The 21,651-nt window shown below is 52.8% G+C and overlaps 1 protein-coding gene across 4 annotated transcripts; it reads right to left on the bottom strand.

Annotated features, from left to right (window-relative positions):
• Positions 1-599: 599 nt before the first annotated feature.
• On the bottom strand, positions 600-21,586 carry C14H19orf47 (chromosome 14 C19orf47 homolog). 4 transcript variants are annotated; one of them, XM_021650614.2, is made up of 11 exons: positions 21,430-21,586; positions 18,118-18,238; positions 15,598-15,649; positions 12,640-12,727; positions 12,446-12,560; positions 11,361-11,442; positions 7,174-7,311; positions 5,453-5,602; positions 3,875-3,945; positions 1,535-1,886; positions 600-874 (listed from the first exon to the last, which is right to left on the bottom strand). In XM_021650614.2, the coding sequence occupies exons 2-11, from the start codon at positions 18,160-18,162 to the stop codon at positions 777-779; spliced, it is 1,191 nt and encodes a 396-aa protein (XP_021506289.1). In that variant the 5' UTR covers positions 18,163-18,238; positions 21,430-21,586; the 3' UTR covers positions 600-776. The 4 variants fall into 4 exon arrangements, with proteins under 4 accessions (XP_021506289.1, XP_021506290.1, XP_021506286.1 ...); XM_021650615.2 differs by having other exon boundaries at positions 5,453-5,599; positions 21,430-21,585; XM_021650611.2 differs by having other exon boundaries at positions 600-1,886.
• Positions 21,587-21,651: the final 65 nt, after the last annotated feature.

Below are 21,651 nucleotides of genomic sequence, written 5' to 3'. Positions count from 1 at the left end.
ACAAGGAATAAAAACATTCATACACAGAAAATATGTTGGTTTTGTTTTTAAAGAAAGATGTTTTAAGACTTCCTCAACTATAAAGCAAGTTTGGGCCACCTTGGGTTTTAGAGGAAGAGAGGAGAGAAGGGGAGGGGAGGGAAAGAGAGGAGAGCGGAGAGAAGAGAAGAGAAGAGAAGAGAAGAGAAGAGAAGAGAAGAGAAGAGAAGAGAAGAGAAGAGAGAAGAGAAAAAGGAAAAGGAAAAGGAAAGAAAGCAAGCCAGCTGGGTATGGTGGCAAAAGCCTTTAATCCCAGCAGTTGGGAGGCAGAGGCACGCTGGTCTCTTGAGAGTTCAAGGCCAGCCTGGTCTACATATCAAGTTCCAGGCGAACTAGAGCTCCAGAATGAGATTCTACCTCTGCGACGCACAGGCAGAACGGTGAAATCGATGGGGAGGCCACGGGGACAGACCACTTCAGCGTGTAGGGGAGGGAACGGCTTCCTCTGAACACTGTCACCATTACTCCCTTTACCTTAGCCCATCTCCAGTGCCCGCCACCCCACCGCGCTGGTGTGAAGAAGAGCTGTGACTCCCACTGAAGGAGGGGGAAGGAAACAGTTTGCAAGTCACAAAAATATATTAAAATAGCTGTCACCTTTCCTCAGCACCCCTTCCCTTCCCCATGTCTGCTGCCCACCACCCACCAAAGAAAAAGACGGCCAGGGTAGGGAAACGGAGGTGCCCCAGTTGCAGGCCGAGGTCTGGGGGGTCCCTCCAGCCTGGGACTGGAAGCAGCTAACAGTCTTTACAGGCTCGACGCCACCGTCGACGAGGGGGCCGCTGGGAGGCCAGGGGTGCAGGAGGGTCGGACAGGATGCAGCGGACGGTCGGGCCTTGCCACAGGGACAGAAAACAGAAGAGAAGTGAAAAGAGTGAAGAGAGGAGATGCCACAGCAGGTGGGGGAGGGGCGGCCGAGGGAGGGGTGTCACAGGTGGGGGAAGGGCTCCCTCCAGACACAGCTCTGTGGTGGGGCAGCCAGGACAAGAGGGCACCAGGCAGCAGGTGCTGCTGAAGGGAGTGGACTACACGAAAAGGGCAGGGCACCTGGCTTTGGGGAGAGGTAGAAAAGGGGAATCTGCCAAGGCCACAGTTAGTGCACAGAGGACAGAAGGCAGGAAAGGAGGAGAGTCCCAGAGCAGGCAAGATCAGGCCACAGGAACATCGAAGACCAGGAAAACTGCCTGTGTCCCCAAGTGCCTGGAACCAGCATGAATGCCAGAGAGAGCCAAGCCTTGTGTCATCTAGGGCTGGGAGGGAGGACAGGCGAGCCTTCGAGAAAGGCTGGAAGGGATGGAAGCAGGAGCCCGCCTGCCTGCCCTTCCGTGCTGCACCCCACCCGTGTGCGGCTAGAAGGTCCTTCGGCCCAGTCTTTTGAACACGCTCACAGTGCCTGCATGGTCCATCTGGGCACCAAGGCTCTCGCTGGAGCTGTTCCCCCGGGGCCCTACCAGAGTCCTCCTAATGGCGAACTTGACCTCAGCTGAGGACTTACTCTTGGTGCTTGTGACCTGGCTGTCCTGTGCCTCAGACACAATGGCAGCCTTGCCCAGTCTCTGAAGGACGCTGACTTTGGGCAGGGACTCCGACTTCTTCTCCAGCCCAGGGCGAGAGGGAGGTGCCAGGCGCCGCAGCTTTGGAGTGGTGGCTGTTGTGCTTGCAGAGCTTGTGGCCTTGGCTTTGACAGTCAGTGCTGGCTGGGGACTGGCCTTGGCTGGGTCCCGTCCTAACTTCTTCAGGACCCCAGCATACTGCAAGACAGAGCTGCTGCTGTCATTGTCACTGTCCCAGGCCAGATCCTCATCCATCTCTGGGGTGGCCCCTAAGCGGCTGAAAACTCCCGTGGGCTGTAGAGGCCAGAGAAAAGACAGTGGGTCATTTCGTCACTCAGCATGCTGCCTGCTCTGTGCCGGCCTCGAAGAAGTCAGCTGGCAGTTCAGTGACATCCTATGTAATGATGACAGCACTAACGAGGGGACCAGACGCTAGGAAGGCCAGAGGAAGACCTGACTATGCCAGGGGCTCAGGAAGGTTCCTTAGGAAGGGCACAGGACACAGGAGCCCTGGGAGCTGAATGGCAGTGGCCCTAATGAAGACAGAGAAACAGGAATGCACTGCCGAGGGCAGGGTAAGCATTAGGAAGACGCCCCAGGTCATGCTAGCTGTTTCTCGGGTCGCGCCTCTCATAGAATCCAGTGCCTTACAGGTAGCCAGAAGGCGCTGGACCACCGGCCACACTCCAGCCCCTTACCCGGTCATTTAGTTAGCACGTAGCTTATGCACCTCAGACCCTGTTCTCAGCCCTGCACCTCATCCCAGAATGCGCAGTGCTGGGGGAAACCACGCTGGTCAGGACAACCCTGGCCGCGCCCTCCTGGAGTCAGAGCGCAACGGAGGAAAGGAAGCACCAGAAACAACTCCACTAGCTCTGTCAGTTCAACAGCCAGCCGTGTTCTATGAAGGACAGCATGTCTTCCTCAAGTTTCTTTTCCTTGACTTTTTGAAACAGGGATCATTACATAGCACAGGTCGGTCTCAAACTTGAGATCCTCCTGCCTCAGTCTCCGGAGTGCTGGGATGACATGTGTGGGCCATCATATGACAGTAGCATGCTGGAGGCAGGAGGCAGGGAAAATCGAATCAGACACCATCATGTCTTCTCAGAGACGCCAGGGACTGCCTCTGAGATCTAACTCCAACGGCGGGCCCTCCAAAATGAGAGCTAAGAAAAAAGCTTGCACTAGGCCTGAGACAGTCACAGTCCCTGGGAACTCATTGAAAGCCCTCTAGTGACTGGACCTCCAGATGGCAACTCCTAAGTGTTACCATCATCATCACGGAAAGATTCTGGGAGGTGAGAGAGAGACAGTGGTCCCACCCTGGCGAGAGCATGAAGCTCAGTGGAGGCCACCATGTCCAGTGTGGGTGGCACCTAAAAAGGGCTGCTATGCCCCACAAGCCCCAGCCCCTTGCTGATATCCCACAGCCACCCTATGGATGGGCACTATACAAACTCAGGAACCGAGGTACAAAGGGCTAAACTGACAAGCCAAAGCCACACAGCCAGTCAGGGTGAGCTCTGTGGTCTTCTCCTGACACCACGCCATGCCAGGGGCCTAGGGAACTGCTGATCACAGCAGTAAGAATAGGTTTTGTTGTTGGCACAGTAAAAAACAACCCTAGAAGCATAGGTGGCGTGACATTGCGGCAGAAGCTCGTGAGTTCTAGGCCAGCCTGAGCTGCATGAGACTGGCCCAAAACACCCAGTCCTGAAGAAGCCAGCTGTGGCAGTGCGTGCCCACATCTGAGCACTTGGAAAGTAGAGGCAGGAGGATCAGGAGCTCAAAGTCATCCTTGGCCACATGGCTCGACAGCCTGAACTATATGAGACTCTGTCACAAAAGAAAAAGAAACAGAAAAGCATCCTCTTCATGCGCAGCATGCCTGTAACTGCGGGGACAGGGCAGTGAGGGCCAACGGCGGCAGTGTGGACCCTATCCATGCACCCAGCCGAGGTGGAAGAGCTGGACAGACAGCGACACCCGGAATGCATTCGGCCAAGTGGAATGCAGGTGGCAGGCACCCTGAGCTGGGGGATCGCCACAGGAGTTGCTGGGGTAGAAGACCCTGAGACTAGTTGGGACACGGAAGCAGAAGATGACAGAAAGAAATCCAGCAGCCAGACATACTGACGCTAGAGATCAGCTGAGGAAAGACAAAGGGCAAACAGGAAACCCACCTCAGCCAAAGAGAAGACAGGTTCAAAGGATGGGAGGACAGCGCAGGCATGGCCACCGGAAGCCGCGGCAGCACCAGCGCCCACAGGCCCACTCACCTTGGTTCCCGTCGTCGTGTCTGCTCTGGTCTCCGCGCCAAGGCGATCAAACACGGAGGTTCTGTGGAGACCTGGGAGACAGGACACCGTGAAACATGGCGGCACCATACCTAGGCTGACCGCACACCGGGAGCTCTGTCCCAGCAGGGCAGACCATGCTTGGCTCGGGGTCTGCACCTCGACTTTCGACTCATTTTGATCTTCCCACAGACACAGGATGAGTGTCACAGCTGGGAGAGACTGATGTGCGGCTGGTCTTATGTCAACGTGACACAGCTAAAGTCACCTGAGGGGAGGGAGCTTCACTCAAGAAAACGCCTGCAAAGCCGGGCGGGGGCGGGGCCTGTGGTCCCAGCACTGGGGAGGCAGAGGCAGGAGGATCTCCGTGAGCGCAAGGCCAGCCTGGTCTACACAGCAAGTCCAGGACAGCCAGGGCTACACAGAGAAACCGTCTCAAAAAAAAAAAAAAACAGACAGGAAGAAAAAGAAAATGCCTCCATAATACAGGCTATTTAATTTTATTTTATGTGCATTAGTGTGAAGGTGTCAGATCCCTTGGAATCAGCATTGCAGACAGTTATGAGCTGCCATTTGAGTGCTGGGAATTGAACCTGGGTCCTTTGGAAGAGCAGACAGTGCTCTTAACCACTGAGCTATCTCTCCAGCCCCCAAAGCACTTTTTTAATGTTAGCTTTGGCTATCTTGGACTTCTTCATAGACCAGGCTGGCCTGGAACTCTGCCCCGAGCGCTAGGATTACAGGCGTGCACCACCACACCCGACACTCTCGGTGATTATTTTATATGCTTTCAATGATCATTTTCTTGATGGTTCTTAATGATTGATAGATACCACCACTACCAGGCTGCTGGTCCTGGATCCCCTAGGAGAGCAGGCTGAGCAAGCCATGGGGGCAAGCCAGTAGGCAGCACCCCTCCACGGCCTCTGCATCAGCTTCTGCCTCCAGTTCCTGACTCGTCTGAGTTCCTGTCCTGACTTCCTCCAGATGTGGAAGTGTTAGCCAAAGAAACCTTTTCCTCACCACCCAGCTTGTAATTAGGGTACTTCATCATATCAACCGTAACCCTAACTAAAACAATCAATAAAAACTGATCCCTAAAATTCACTGTCTCTGTTGCCGTGGAAGGGAAGGTGCTTCTTCTTGACCTCCTCCTGTTCTTTCATGTCAATTGCAGGCACCTGGCAGAACGTCACAAATGTGACGAGTCCTCACTACCATGAGGCCACCACCTCAACCGCACTGGGACAAGCTCTGGCTTTGCCTCTGACTTCGTGGTGCCTGCTGTGGTCCTGCCTTAGCCAGTACGGTCACTTGCTTTCCAGGCCAGCCATAACTGTCTTTTTGTCTCTGTCCTACAGGGACAAAGGAGAATATGAGGCAGCGGAAGCCCAGCTTCATGAACTGAATGCCGGCAAAGAAGAGGGGAGAGGCTTTTTCCTCTGTGGGCACTGCTTCCTTTGCCAAGTGTCCTCTCAGCGGCTCCCCTCTGAGCCCCCTCTCGGCAGGACCGCCAGTGGCAACGAGCTCTTGCCCTGCCTTCAGCCACACAGCCTATACCTTTGGCAGCCTGCTGCTCCAGGATCTTGCGGGTCCGAGGTGTGGTCCCCTTGGGCATGTGGATGATGTACTTTCCCTCCATCTCAGCTGTGACCCGCCGCCGCTTGGTGGGGACAGCCAGGCTCTCCTCTTCCCTGTGCGCCAGCGCTGCTGAGGAGACACAGGGTCAGCTCCCTACAGCACGGGCGCTCTGAGGCTGGAGGGAGGAACGCCGAGCTATGGGCAAGACAGTCTGCCTGTCTCTATCCTCTTCTGAGACAAGGTCTCACGACGGAGCCCACGCTGGGCTCAACTCAAAATCTTCCTGCTTTAGCCCCTAGAGCCCACACCATGCGCTTGGGAATCAAAAGCAGTGGTAACTCCCCAGACCCTCCGAGGAGCACCACACCCTGCTCCAATGGCTGGAATGTGGAACCCTCTGGGGAAGGCAGCTCCTCAAACCCCACTGTGGCGCTTTCACAACAGCGCTTTTGCCTTTTCTTTTTGTGCACTCACTTTTTAACAAGTAATCAAGCTCCATATTACCATTTAGGCACTGTGCGGTATTAAATTATACTTTAAAAAAATATATGGATTGGGGCTGGAAAGATGGTTCAGGGGTTAGAGAGTTCTTCCAGAGGACCTGGGTTCAATTCCCAGCACCCACATGGCAGCTCACAACCATCTGTAAGTCCAGTTCCAGGGGATCAGATATCCTGTGCCTTCTGCTGGCACCAGGCATCCTTGTGATACAGACATGCATGCAAACAAAACACACATACTATTCACATACTATAATAAGGAAAACATTATACATGTATGTATTAATGTATGTGTACACACGTGGCCCTCTCCCTTTACCATGGGAATTCCAGGGGCTGAACTAAGGTCATCAAGGATGGCAGCAAAAGCATTTACTCACGGGGCCATGTTGCCAACCCTAAATTATACTTTTTTTTTTTTTTAAGACAGGGTCTAGCGTCGGGCCTGGGAGACAGAGGCAGGTGGATCTCTGTGAGTTGGAGCCCAGACTGGTCCACAAAGTGAGTCCAAGACAGCCAAGGCTACACAGAGAAACCCTGTCTTGAAGATATGCAGGCTCTAATTAAACAGCCCAGGCTGGTATGAAACTTGTCATTCTCCTGCCTCAGCCATCCACTAGTAGGATTAAGAGCATACTCTAGCACACCTACGATATGCTTCAGCCGAGAAAGAGCTGTCCCAGTGTCAGGAGGAGGACGCGCCAGTCCCTCACCTCAGGGTCCCCAGTGTCTCAGCTATTCCCGGCTGTTAGCTTCCTGCTTCTCCTTTTTGCTTTGCTGTGACTCTAGCGAGCCTGGAACTCTCATTGAGACCGCGCCAACCTTGAATTCTGATGGTCCCTCTGCCGCTGCTTACTGAATGCCATCCTGCCATTCTTCCATCCTGCCTAGCCTTTTACATTTACCTGCTTCTATGTTTATAAACTTTTGTAGTGGGGATTGAACCCAGGGTTTCATGCATGCTAGGCAAGTACTCTACCACTGAGCTAAAGTCCAGTTCCTGAGTCTTTTTATTTTTATGAGACATGGACTTATGCTTGCAGCCCAGGCTTGGTACAAACTCACAGCAATCCTCCTGCCTCAGTCTCCTTAGGGCTGGTATTATAAGTGTGTGCCAGTACACTCAACAAGTAATTTTAACGCACACAAACACACACCTTCCCCTGCAACTCTGCCCAACCCCTGCCCAGGTGCCCTCACCAGTAGACTTGGCATTCTTTGCTGCCATCTTGTTGGACACGGTGACAGAGATCTTGGAGGTACCGGTGTCTGAGCGCCGTGGGGGAGTGTGTGGTGGAGAGTCATGGTTCAGGCTGTTGGTGATCATTCGAGAAGCGGCTGTAGGAGGAAGAAAGTGAGTCCAATTGTGCTGTGGCTACCCTGGAGAGGGGACTGGGAATGAAAGTGAGGATGGAAGGAGAGCCTAGGAGTGAGTGCTCCAGCCAACAGTATCGGGGCCAGCGTGGTGAGGCCAGCACGGGACTGAGTGGAGAAAAAACAACTGCTGTAGCCTGGGGCTGCTCTGTCCTCCTGATGGGAATGCGTAGGAATATGGAAGTTAGTGTCACCTTCCCAGAAACCAAGCTCACCATGTCCGACTCTCTAACTTCCCGTGCAATGAGGATCCCTTTACTTTGCTATCATGGTATATTTTGATCCACAGTTCACATCCCTGCTTGACAGGATTCTCTTTTAAAGACCTAGTCTCATGCTGGGCTGGGATGGAACTCACAGCATAACCCAGGCTGGCTAACTCACAGCAATTCTCCTGCCTCAGCCTCTTGAGTGTTAGAATTATATACATGAGCCATCATGCACAGCTTTGGCTTTATTTTTCAAAGTTACTTAAAATTATATAAAAAAGGCATTTACGCCAGGCATGATAAAATATGCTTTTAATCCTAGCACTCAGGAGGCAGTAGGAGGTGGAACTCTATAAATTCAGAGCTAGCTTGTATATGAATTTTAAGCTAGTCAGGGCTATACCAATATAGTGAGAACCCGGTCTTGGAAGGAAGGCAGGCAGGCAGGCAAGAAAAAGGCATCCATAAAAGTCTGAAAGTGTTATCGACAGGCACTTGAAAAACTGGCAAAACTCATGTCTGCTGTTGGAAGCCAGGGCTGTGGATGCCTTGAAAGGAGAGTGAGTGGGAAAGGAGAAGAGGGGCCTCTGGGAGGACAGCCATGCTTGTCTCTCAGCTGTCCTACACTGAATGCCGTTCAGCAGAGCCTGTAATGGCTTAGTGCCAAGGCTCGGGGCCTCACAGGCCGAGCACACACTCCAGAGCTGAGGACACCCCAGCCAGCAAAGCCACTATGCTCAAACCCTTCTCTGTATCCATGTTGTGTGCTGGTTAGAGACCCGAAGCCTGATTTCTACAACCTCCCGTGAATCAACACCTTTGGGCATGTCCTGCCAGCACTGACAGTTAAGCTCAGCCTTGCAACTTTGCTTTGTCCGGCGGCACCAGAGCAGATCTTACAAAAGCAGACTCCAGAGGCCCTGGTGAGGGGGCCTGCCCCCTCCTGCTGTTTTTAGGAACCCTGTAACTCCCACTGTCGGAACATGCCTAAGCTAGCCCGCTGCACAATGAAAGGCACCTAGTCCCCTCTATTACCCCAGCTGGCATCCAGCCAGTAATCAGATATGTAAATGAAGCCTTCCTTCAACCTAGATGCCAGGGACTGCAGAGAGCTGCCGAGCTGGCTTAGAGCACAATGACCAGTCGATCCATGGTCAAAAGTTTATCTGTGTGTCCATTCACGTGTGATTACAGACAAGTCCCACCCCTGCTCACGAATGTCATCAGAGGATGACCTCAGATGTGTGTCCTTGCCTTCTACCTGGTCTGAGATAGGGTCCTTCCATTTGCAACTACATACAGCCAGCAGCTGGCCTGTGAGCGTCCAGGCTCTCCTATCTCCCACCTAACCTGGGGTCAGAGCTGTGCTCTTTGAGTGTTTCAGTGTGGAGGATCCCAAGTCCTCAAGCTTACTTGGAAAACACTTCACCCACCGAGCCATCTCCCTAACTGCTTGTCTTCGTGATCTATAGATACTTAAACATATATAATGTCATGTTATATTGTATATTACGTGTATGTATGTGTATGTATATATACATATAGATATATAATTTTTTTTCCTGAAACAGGATCTCATTGTGCAGCCCTGGCTGTCCTGGACTCGCTCTGTAGACCAGGCTGGCCTAGAACTCACAGAGCTCCGCCTGCCTCTGCCTCGTGAGTGCTGGGATCACAGGTGTGCACTTCTTGATTAATTTTTATTATGTGGGAGGGGCTCACGTACCACAGTGCGTATGTGGAGGTCAGAGGACAAACAGTCGATGTCAGCTCTTTCCTTTTACCTTGGTGAGTTTTAGGCAACTCGGGTTGCCTGTCTGCCTATCAACAGCTTTGCCCACTGAGTCAACTCATCAGCCTTCTTTTTTTTTTTTCTTTTTGAAATAGGATCTCATGTATTCTGGCTGACTTCAAACTCATTACTCTGAACATCTTTTTTTAATAACTTTATTTATTTTTATTTGTGTGTGTGTTCACGTGTGTATTCCACATGTATACCCACGCCTCTAGAGGCCTGAGGGCATCAGATCCCCTGGAGCTGGAGTTACAGGGGTTTGTGAACTACTTGATACGGGTGCTAGGACTTGACCTCAGCTTCTTGGAAGAACAGAGTGCTCTTAACCACTGAGCCATCTCTCCAGCCCCTATTTTGAACTCCGAATCCTCCTGCTATGGCTTCCTGGGTGCTGAGATTAGAGGTGTTTTGTTTGTTTGGAACGGGGACTGGAGTCCAAGGCCTCATGCATGCCAGGCAAGCACTCGGCCCGCTGAGGCCCACCCCAGCCCGTTTCTACACTCGGGCCGCCCTCTGGGGCCCGGGCTCTCAGAGTCCGTGCGTACAGACCGTCTAGCCGCTACAATTCACTGCAGCTTATGCCAGCGCGCGGCGCTTCTGCGGCTGTTCATATCTGCACACGCCACTCTACAGATGGTCCCAACCGACGTCAGACAGATCCTGTGGCCTTCCGGTATCCGGCCCTTAAGCGTCCTTCCATGGTCTACTTAGCACTAGGAATGTAGAATCTGGCCTCTTTTTGGTGTTTCTTGCTAACTGTGCAGCCTTAAATGCCGCCCGCCCGGGACTCAGGTGTGTGTCACGCCGCACTGCACGGACAGGCTTCCTGGAGACCGTGTGGCTTACAAGCTTTGTCTGGACTGAATCACGGTGTGGCCGGCTGGGAGCTCAGCAAATGACACAACAGCATGGAGTGAACAAGGTGTCCTTAAACAGGAATGCAGGGAGGAAAGACAGCAGAGTGGGTCCAGGTCCTGGTCCCCAGGCCCACGTGGAGGAAGAGAACTGACCTGCACGTGTTGTCATTTAAGACCATTGCACCGCGACACACGGTGCTCCCCAGAGAAGAGCACACAGAACAAATGCACGTAAACCTACGGTTACTCTTTTGGCATCTTACAAGAACTGGAGGCGTCGGGGAAGTTGGGGAATGCCTCCAGTGGACTGGCCTGCAGACCCGTCCGTGGGAGCAGTTCTTGGCTGGTAACTGATGTGAACGGGCCCCCACTGTGGAAGTCCCACTGCCAGCAGGGGGTGGGTCCTGGACATGTCAGAAAGATGGCTGGATAGCTGTGATGGTACAATGCCGACTAATCCCAGCACTCAGAAGGCAGAGGCAGGTGGATCGCCGAGAGTTTGAGACCAGCTAATCTCTAGAGAGAGAGGACTACACAGAGAAACCCTGTCTTGAAAAACCAAAAAAGAAGAAAGTGAAGTGTGACAGAGCTAAGGTATACGGGCAAAGGTGTGGCTGGTGGAAGGGCTGAGCGCACACCAGCCTGCACCAGCCTGCACCGGCTCTGGGCTCCGTCCCCAGCACCACCAAGAAAGAAACCAGGTGATCCCAGCAGCAAGATGCTAAGGCAGGAGCATAGTGACTTCAAGGCTGGCCTGAGCAATACAAACCTTTGTCTAGACAGACAGACAGACAGAGGTGCCAGCAAGATGACTTAGCAGATAAAGGTGCTTCCAGCCAAGCCTGATGACCAGAGTTTGATTCCCCCAGATCTACATGGTACATGATGGAAGGAGAAAACCAAGTCCCACAGGATAGTCTTCCGCAGACACTTTGTCTAATGAGACAACACACATGCGCGCGCGGGCACACAGGCACACACACACACTAATTATAAAAAGCATTACTACTGTGAATGAGAAACAGCGAGACAGACAGTCACTCCCTGTCTAGCTTAAACGGTCCCTCAATGGCTGCTTCCACCTCTGCAAACTACAAGGTAGATGGATGGCTAAATGTGCTTTCAGCGACAGGATACAACGACCCAACTCACCACTAGAGGCTCCACGGCGAAGCTCACCCTGGAGGGGGCTGGGGCCGCAGGGTACCGACTCCGTGGCGGCTTTGCATACGTCCTGGAAATAAGAGGTAGCGGGGTTAGCACAGAACAGGAGACCTAGAGAGGTGAGCAGCAGCCAGGAGGGTCAGAACGCGACTGCAGGACACACGGAGGTGCTCTGCTCCAGACTTTTGTTTCCTTTGTTGTTTTTGTTTTTTAGCTCATTTTTAAGTGTGTGTGTATCTGTGTGCACCCACACGCAGGTGTGAGCTTCCCAACACTGCTGGGAACTGAACGTGGGTCCTCTGGAAGAGCAGCAAGCACTCTTAACCTCTGTGCCATCTCTCCAACTCTGTACTGTTCTGCTCTGGGCTAAAGAAAGCCCCCTGGGCTGGCCAGATAGCTCAGCAGGTAAAGACACATGATGCCCCCGGACATCTGAGCTGAACCTTGGGACGCAGACAGTGGGAAGAGAGAACCGACTCAGCAAGTTGTCTTCTGACCTCCACACATATATGCCCAGGCATCCAGCCAATGCATATTTTAATTCTCAATCTAAAAATCTTAAAGGAAAAAAACAAAGAAGAAAAAACAATGTTTTGCTCACTGTCTCTCCAGCTGACTGATGCCTCTTACTTGAGAAAGTGCTTTGCAAGGTCCTGAAGGAGGACGAGTTCAAGACCTTCTCTAGACGTTTCCACGAGCTCAGGCACCTGGCAGCCACGTCAGAAAGCGCTGCGTTTGACTGAGAGGTCTTGCCTCAGTGCATAAGGTGCAAGAGCGACTGAAGAGAATTCCCAACATCAACCATGGGCCCCACACACACATACACATGAGCATGTGCCACCCACACGTGCCCATGCATGCATACCACACACGTGTAAAAATGGGAAAAGAAACACAATATTCGTTTGCTTCACTGCATAGGGAACACAAAGAAAAGAAGGCTCAGAGAAGTCGGGCACACACCCGATGTCACAGAGCAAAGAGCCAAACCTTCTGGGGCCGCCAGGCGGACTGCCTCACAGTGCCTCCCGCCCCACACTTCCCGGAAGCCAGAGGCTTGGACGGGCACCCACCTGGCGGTGTACCACCTTGGCATGCTTGAGGATGGCAATGACGTCACCCACTACGGTCACGCCCAGCTCGTTCATGATGTCCTTATTGAGATCTAGCAGCATGCTCTTCTGGATCCTGCAGGGGCAGGGCGGTAAGGTCCATCCGGCAAGCCCCCCCCCCCGCCCTGCTTACCCTGTCCCAGCAGCCTTCTCACCGATTATCCACAAACATCACAGCGTAATTAACAGCAGGTCCTGGGGGAATGCCGGCTTCCTTGAAGAACTGGATCCACTCGGAAGTGGCTGGGGGTTAGATGGACAGTCGTTCACGGCAAACCGCAGCAGTAGTGGCTTCCACCAAGGAAAAGCCAGCACGTGCCTGCCCCCCACTGTGAGCTCTCAGCTCTCAGTGAATGAGATCCCGACCACCTGGGGGCCGAAGGCGCTGAGTCCCTGCTTGGGACCCGAGAGGTTGGTAACAGGCCAGGCACGATGCTCCCAAGTTCCCAGTGCTGTGTGACCTTGTTCTCTTAAGACTCCCCTGTCCTGATGCCCCAGTACTTGGCCTGAGAGCCCTCAGCACCTGGCCCAGTGGGGAGCCCAGGTCCAGGAGCCAGCCCATGGGCCTTAGCAGGGAGCAGCCAAGCTCAGGGAGAGGCACACACTCATTCGTTATCAGGCAGCTTGACTGGGTTCAACCCTGACTCTGCCATTTCCTCCATACAAGACTTTGGGCAAGTCAACACTCAGAGCCTCACTTCCCTTATCTGTACATCTACAAGTACTTCCTGGGCACAGGTCCAGTCCTGTCCCTAGTACCTGAGACGCCTTAGGCTGGGCTGATGTTTCAGTTCTACCAGCACCATGTCACTGGGTCACTGCATGAGCTGAGTGTAGACAGCTTTACATGTTTTTTGGGTTTTTGTTTTATTCTGTTTTGTTTTTAAGACAAGGTCCAGTAGAGCCCAGGCCTGGCTTCAAACTCACTATGTATCTGAGGATGACGCTGAACTCCTGATCCTCCTGCCTCCGCACCCCAGAGCTGGAATTAGGTACGTGCTGCCACACGCTCAGTTCATATGGTCCTGGGGATGGAGCCGTGTGCGTGCTAGGCAAGCACTCTGCTACACAGCTAAATTCCAGCCGCTTCCCTGACTCTTTTTTAGATGGGTCTCAGTGGGCATGGTGGCACATACCTTGGGAGGCAGAGGCAGGTACATCTCTGTGAGCTTGGGGCCAGCCTGGTCTACATATCCAGTTCCAAGATAGCCAGGGCTACCCAGAGAAAGGCTGTCTCAAAAAGAGACAAGGTCTCATGGGTCCCAGGTTTGCTTTGAAGTCAGCAGAAAGCTAAGACTATCCACAACCTCGGGATCCTCCTGCCTCGCTGTGCTGGACCACAGCAGGTACCGCCTACAAAGGCCCTGCAGAAGAAGCCTGGTGTCCAAGGAGCTGCAGAGTCTCTTCCTGGACGCACACTATCATGGCATGGATTACTGAGAGAAGGCAAATCTGTGACCAGTTAAGTGGTCACAAACCAGTGGTTATTAAGAAATACCGGGGCATAGGCAGTGGCTTCCTTGAAGCCTTTAACCCAGCATTCAGGAGGCTGAGGCGGCAGTGGGGTTGAGGCCAGTTTAGGATACACAATCAATGGTGGGAGAACTACACCATGAGACACTGTCTCCAAAAACAAACAGAAAGATGGAGCCTCTACTCAGAAATGTCACAGTGTGTAACAGTGAATCTTGGACTCAGGGGATGAGGTTACTGCACAGAAGACCAGGAGAAATCTTCACATACACTGCCACCACGTCTATCCCAAACAAAGCAATATCCCCTTTTGTCTGTTTGCAGTGCTGAGGATGGAGTCCGCCTTACGAATGTCAGTTAAGGTCTCTGCTCTAGCTCTGAGCCACCTCCTCAGGCTCTCAGTGAACAGTACAGTGACTGAACCACACCCCACGTCCCTCACAGGTGAGTCCTGGGCAAGTGCTTGCCCACTTAACAACATACATCTCAAACCCTAAGCAATATCGCTTAGCAGTGGCATCCATAAACAAACGTGAAATACCACACAGCACTGAAAAGGAAAAACAATAGCTAAGCTTAGTCCCCAGGAGGCTCTCAGTATCATGCCACATAAAGGCAGCCACACAACATGATGGATATTACAGGGGTTTGTTTACGTAGACTCAAAGCCGGGGCCCTGCTAGTTGTTTCTTTTAGTTGCTCTTGAATCCATGCAAATATGTTTTATGGATTTTCCTACATGTGCAATCGATCTCAGTGTTTTCCTAAGCCACCATGTGATCTCTGTGTCTTGACAATCCCACGACAGTGTAACAGGAACTAGGGATCGGGGCGTGGCGGCATAGACTCACAGCAGTCAGGGGTTTAAGGCAGGAAGGAAGCAGCCCGGGCCACATGGGGGACAACACCTTCCCCTGCTCCAAGACAAAGAGCAAGCAAGCAGCCAGGGTGATGGCAGCGCCTAGATCCCAGCACCTGGAGGCAGGGACAGCAGGTAAGAGCTCAAGGTCATTCTTGGCTCCAGGAAGCCTCAGGTTAACCTGGGCTAGTATGTGGTAGTCTCTCAGAAAGAAGAACAAAGCTGCCTCAGAACAAGCACAACACCTAACATCTGCTAAGGACGATGTCCAGGATCCTATGTGTGGTGATCTCTTCAGTCCATCTCCACCATCTCCACCTCACAGCCAGGGCTGGAGAGATGGCTCAGTGGGTCAGAGTGCTGGCTGCTCTTCCAGAGGACCCCAGTTCAATTCCCAGCATTCGTATGGCAGTTCTTTAACTCCAGTTCTAGGGGATCTGGCATCCTCACACAGACATGCATGCAGGCAAACACCAATGAACATAAAAATAAATAAAATTTAAAAAGTGAAAAACTGAGGTTCCAGCAGGCCACGCAGGGCGTGCAGCCAAAGGCCTTACAGCCAAAGGCCTTACCAAATTCTCCAGGCCTGTTTAACTCAGGAGGCCCAACTCAGGAAGAGAATAGAGGGCCTTGCCCAGGGCTCCAGCCCTGCCCCCACCTCAGCGGAATCCAGCTGTTCCTGCCTGTTAGCAACCCTCCCCCCTCAACCTCTCTAACCCAGATCACAGCCCCCAAAAGGGCAGCAGGCAGAAGGGACCCTGAGGGAAAGCGGACTCACCCATAGTCACTGAGACCATCGTCTCCCTGGCCTTGACCCTGCTTCTTGGAGCCTGGAAGAGAGAAGGGAGAGGGCCCATCAGCCGCCCGAGAGCCTTAGGCTCCCAGTGCTGCCGGCCGGCCTGCCTGCCGGCCTGCCTGCCTGCCTGCCTGCCAGAGGAGCATTCCTGGACTAGGGGCTCAGGACCCAAGAATAGCCTGAAGCAGCTGGTAGAACGTCAGCCTGGGACAGGCTGCCATCACAGCCATCACTTCTGCCTGGGAAGGTGCTAGAGATGGTGTCCTAGTTAGGATTTCCATTGCTGCAATTAACATCATGACCAGAAGCCACCGGGAGAGGAAAGGGCCCATTTCATCTTACAGCTTACAAGGGAGGCTGCCCATCTTGGAAGTCAGGGCAGGGACTCGAGGCGGGAACCTGGAGGCAGGAGCTGACGCAGAGACGAGGGGTGCTGCTTACTAGCTTGCTCCCCATGGCTCGCCGCTCTGTTAGCTTTCTTAGAACAGCATGGCCACATGCCCCAGCGCAGCACAACCCCCAGTGGGCTGGACTCTACCACATCAACCATCAATGAGAAAATGGCCCACAGACTTGCCTACAAGCTAGTTTTATGGAAGGAAGCATTTTCTCAATTGAGAATCCCGACTCTCAGAGGACTCTGGCTTGTGGCAAGCTGCAGCTGTTCTTTATGATGTTATGGGTTCTCCTTTCTCCGACCACCCTTTATCCCTCCCCCAACACAGAGAAGAAGGAGATCTCTCAATCTGATTTCTTTCCTTTTGTTTCTTCTTTGACCACAAATGGCAACCAACCTCCCCAAATGACCAACAAGCAACCGCTGACTCCCATCTCTCAGGGCCCTTGAATTTATGTACCCTTGTACCCTCTGAAAAGATCCCAGAAACCCAAATGTCACTCAATCACAGAATCCATCTGCAGCTGGCAAAACCACGGTTCTGCCAGAGCACAAGGCAAATCACAGTCAGCTGCTGTGGACAGTCCAAAGCAGCCCCACGTCCCTACACCAGGGACTGAAACAAAAGCACATTCTTATAACATTTCTTTGTGGTTTTGTTTTGTTTTGTTTTTAAGAAACCCAAACTCCAGAATTCTCAAAAATGTCACTACAGCAGGCTGACATAAAAGCACCCAGCACAAATGGCTAAAGTCCAAGCTCCCATCACTCACACTAAGACAGGTTTAGCTGGAATAGTGGCCCCCAAAATCTCAGCACAGGGACCCGCTCATTGCTCAAAGGAAACTTCCTGAGAGTCAGGCCCAGTAGCACACGCTAACCCACCTCTCAGGAAGCTGAGGCAGGACAGTCCAGTCCACAAAGCGAGGCCCTTTCTCTTTACTCATGTTTCTTTGGGTGCTTCTACTCCTCACTGTCCTGGAACTTGCTCCATAGACCAGGCTGGACTTGAACTAACAGAGATCCCCATGTCTCTGCCTCCCAAACATTAAGACAGAAAGCAGACATGGAAGTGCCTGAAATCCCATCATTCAGAAGACTGACACAGCATGTTTTCAAGGAGTTCAAGGCCAGCCTGGGCTATATAAGGCTCTGCATAATCACAAAAGATTAATTGGATGTAGCTCACTGACAGAATTTTTGCCCAGCACATGCAAGGATGGGTCTGGTCCTTGCCAAACAAACAAACAAACAAACAAATAAAAAACAGATTACCTGAAAACCTTCAAAGTAGCAGAAGATACTTAAGGGTAGCCAGGGGGACAAAGCCATTGAGCCCAGTTGGGGCCAGAGAAGCAGGTGACAGATGGCAAACAGACAGAACAACCACACAGTCAGTGCCCTGGGGAAAACAAGGACAACCTGGGAAGGGTGGGAGCCCTTTGCAAAAGGCTCATCTGCAAAGACTGAAGCGTTATGCAGAGGCCTAGTACAACAGTGCCCTGAGACAGCAGCTCCTCTAGTGTGTCTAAGAAACAGACCAGGAGGAGACGGATGAGACAGGTGGGGTACCAGACCCAACAAGCTCCAAAGAAATGAAAAACCAATTCTCACTTCCATGAGCAATTGCTTAAAAGGGGTTGAAGAACTGTGGAGGCCAGCCTGAGCTACATATCACATTCAAGGCTAGCCTGGGCTGTAGAGCAAAACCCAATGTCAAGCAGGTGGGTGGGGCTAAAGGTGTAATTCGGTCGGGAGTGCTCGCCCAGCATGCTTGAGGCTCTGCGTTCAACCTCTAGCACCATATACACCAGTCCACAGCCCACAGGCCCGGCACCAGGGAGCGCAGGCAGAACGATCAGAAAGAAGTCTAGCCTATCTGTCCTTAGCTACACAGAAAGCTCAGGATCTGACACTGACAGTACAACAGAGAGCTCTGAGAAAGTGAGGACACGCCACCGAGCAAGTGCCAAGCAGCTACCAGGTCAGGGCATCACCCAAGACGCCTCAGAGCAGCCTCACCCCTAAGACCCCCTCTCATCAGTTCAAAGGACACCCAATTAGGCAGGGCAGTCACTTGCCAAGTGTCACAGGTGGCAACTGACCTTTCTGAGACTGAAAAGCAAGTTCTCTCTGATTCTGAAGCCCATGGAGCAGGTCCTCAGGAGTGCTCACTGTATGCCAGGAACTGAGAATTCGCACATCTAGTGGCTTTGCATGATGGGCCTGGGAAGAAGAAAGAGGAGCGAGAGGAGTCAACAAACCCAACAACAAGACCGGCAAGCCCAAGGACACCCAGCAAGTAGCAGCTGGCCAGGACTTGCAAGTTAGTCCAATGTGTAGTCAGTGGGGACTGAGGGGCTGCTAGGTCCCCTCAGGCACAACCAGCCTGTTCTTGGACAGGTTAGTCCAATGTAGTCAGCGGGGCTGAGGGGCTGCTGAAACAGGCACAACCAGCCTATCTTTGGAGGCCTCAGTTAATGCTAAGAGAATTCCCAGAGCAGCGAAGCCACCGCTGAACTCAAATTCAGTCCCTGACACCATTTTGGTTGTCGGCTGGTGTGGTCCCACTGTTGACACAGGTCTCCCAAGTTAGTCATGCTGGCCATTTCAGTCTTCCTGGCTGCACCCCCAGGAGCTCAGCTTATTCACTCTCCTGCTTTAGAAGTTCAGTTCCCAGGGCCTGGAGACATGGCTCTGCGGTTGAGACATTGCCTCTGTGCAGGGCTCAGCTGGGTTCCCAGCCCTCAACATCAGGTCCAAACCACCTGAAACTCCAGTCCCCAGGGCTCCAAGTGCCTCAGGCATGCATATGGTACAAAATATGCACAGGCAGGAGAATACACGTACACATAAAAGGCCTTTTTTAAAAGCTCATCTCCCCAGCTGGGGAGTACACGCATCAGTACTGTGCACGAAGATCTGAATTCAAATCCCTGCCACCACTTTTTATAAAGCCAAGCACTGGGCATGGAAGGATCCCTGGAGCTCAGTGGCCAGCCTGTCTGCCCAAATGGGTGACCTGTGGGTTCAGGGAGAGGCCCAGAGTCAAAACATGAGGGAAGCAAGGACTGAGTGAAACGCCCAACTTTGCCATCCAAAGACATGTACCACATGCACACCAGCACGCGCACGCACGCACACACACACACGCACGCACACACACACGCACACACACACGCGCACGCGCACACACACACACACACACGCGCGCACACGCGCGCGCGCACACACACGCACACATACACGCACACACGCACACGCACACACACGCACACACATACACATACACACGCGCGCACACACACACACGCGAGCACACACATATACACACACACACACGCACACGCACACGCACACACACACAAATCAATACTTTTAGAAGTCCATCTACTGAACTGACTTTCTAAATAGTGACCGACAAGATTAACATTTTAAAAATAACAGCTCCCAAAACTCAAGGAGTAACCGTCTACTACATGCTACTACATGCTAGGCCCTTAGGAGGCTTAAACCCAAGCATGGTGTCCCAGCATTTGGGAGGCTGAGGTAGAAGCACCAAGAGTTTGAGGAGAGCCAAGGCTAAATACCCTGGCCTTGTCTCTACTTTTCTGGGACTCACCTCTTAGAGCCACTTAAGAACGATCTTATTGCTATCCCTCCCCGCAGCAGGGAACTGCCATCTCAGCACTTGGGAAGCTGGGGCTGGAATTCTGAGTTCCAGGCCAGCTGTGTTCCCTGGAGAGATCCTACATCAAGAAGGCCAGGGCTGGGAAGCAGCTCAGTGGCAGAACGCCTGCCTAGCATGGCCTGGCCTGGGTTCCGTTGCTGGGACTTTAAAGAAAATGGTAAGGTAGCCTTCTCAAAGGAGCCCGCCTCCAGCTCAGACAACATGAGTTCCACCTCCTGAACCTGCATCCCACACGGCAGAAAAAGAGAACTGACTCCCACAAGTTCCCTAATCGCCACAAGAAGGCATGCACAGGTCTACTATCCATCAATGGGGAAAGTTTTAAAGGTGCCGGGGATGAGGAGGCAGCAGTGAGGGGCTAAGTAGATACAGGCCACCAGACCAAGCTGTCCTCTGATCTTAAACACGGTGTAAAAAACATCACTCAAAAAAAATTTAACAGCTGTCAGAAGGATCGAAAGAGCAAACTCAAGTTTCTACATCTATATTTGGCAGGCAGTAAGGATGCGTGAAGTTAAACCTTGACCGGTGAAGGGTGGGACGGTTACGGACCTCATGTCGGCTGCATGTAGATGCGAGTTGGGAACCACGTATAAGATCATTTAGCCAGTCTGTCATGGCGGCACTCGCCTTTAATCCCAGCACTGGGGAGGAGGGGGGAGGCAGGCAGATCTCTGTGAGTTCAACGCTAACCTGGTCTATGGAGTGAGTTCCAAGGTAGCAGAGCTACATGGAAGACCCTGACTGAAAGATAGATAGATAGATAGATAGATAGATAGATAGATAGATAGATAGATAGATGGGCAGACAGATGATCCAATTCTCAAGTATCTTTCATTTACTGCCCACAAATAAAAAGACCACTCTAGACCGGGCATAGTGGCACATGCCTATCATCCCAGCACTGGGGTGGCAGAGGCAGGTGGGTCTCCGTGAGTTCGAGGATAGCCTAGTCTACAAATCCAGTCCAGGAAACCCAAGGCTACACAAAACCGAGAAAGAGAGAGAGAGAGAGAGAAAGAAAGAGAGACTGAGGCTGTTCTACTTCTACTGTATTTCAAATTAAGTTTTCCCTCTCCTGGCAAGCCACGGTAGTTTCCCAACAGGATAACAATGTAACTTTCCCCTTTCAAACTGGGGAACCGGCATCAATCAGTACTTTAAATCTCTACGCAGCGAACAGGCGAACAGATGGGTGCTGATCTTCCCGACTGTCTTCTTGCTTTCCCAGGGCTTTCCCTCCTCTACTTCGTCGGAACTCCCAATCATCCCCTGAGCTGCTGTGTACCGAAGACACGCATGAAAATCCGAAAGACGGAACCTCTACGCCTGAGCCTGCTTTTCATTAAGCAGAGGAAACTGGGGTTGGGAGAGGTAAAGACACAAACCCAGGGCTGCCCGGGCGAGCTGGGATTAGAACCCAAACCCGCTGGCCTGCTAGCCGGGCCACCTCCCGCGCAGGAGCCCCAAATCAGCGCTAACAAGGATGAAAGAGTAACGAGGGGAGCGCGGAGAGCGTAGCGCACCAGCGGACTTCCCAAGAAGCGGGTACTGCGGTCGGCTTCGAGCCTCCATCGCACAGGGGAGGAAACTGAGGCTCAGAAAAAGCCATCACTTACACGGCCGCACAGCACGGTCTGCACCGGGGCTCCAGATGCCCAGCCACCCCGACCCGCCATCCCTAACCTCCTCCAACCCCGTCCCGCCACCCGGGACCCCATCTCACCTGGCCCTGCCGGCCCGCACCCCCATGAGCCGCCTGCCCGCCCTCCGGGTCGCGCCAACTGTCGGACACTCCTCCTCCAGCCTGGGCCGCCCGCCCCGGAAGTCCTGCCCTTGGTACCGGAAGCCGTGCGGAGCCACCCACACGCCGCTCTAGCCATCCCGGCCGCCGAACAGCGAGGGAGTGCTGCGGTCGCCGTCACGTGACGGCACTCACCCACCCAAG

The sequence above is a fragment of the Meriones unguiculatus genome, chromosome 14 (genome assembly GCF_030254825.1).
Source record: "Meriones unguiculatus strain TT.TT164.6M chromosome 14, Bangor_MerUng_6.1, whole genome shotgun sequence".
NCBI lineage: Eukaryota > Metazoa > Chordata > Mammalia > Rodentia > Muridae > Meriones > Meriones unguiculatus.
The sequence above is the reverse complement of the archived record's forward strand: the minus strand, read 5'-3'. Positions and strand labels throughout refer to the sequence as shown.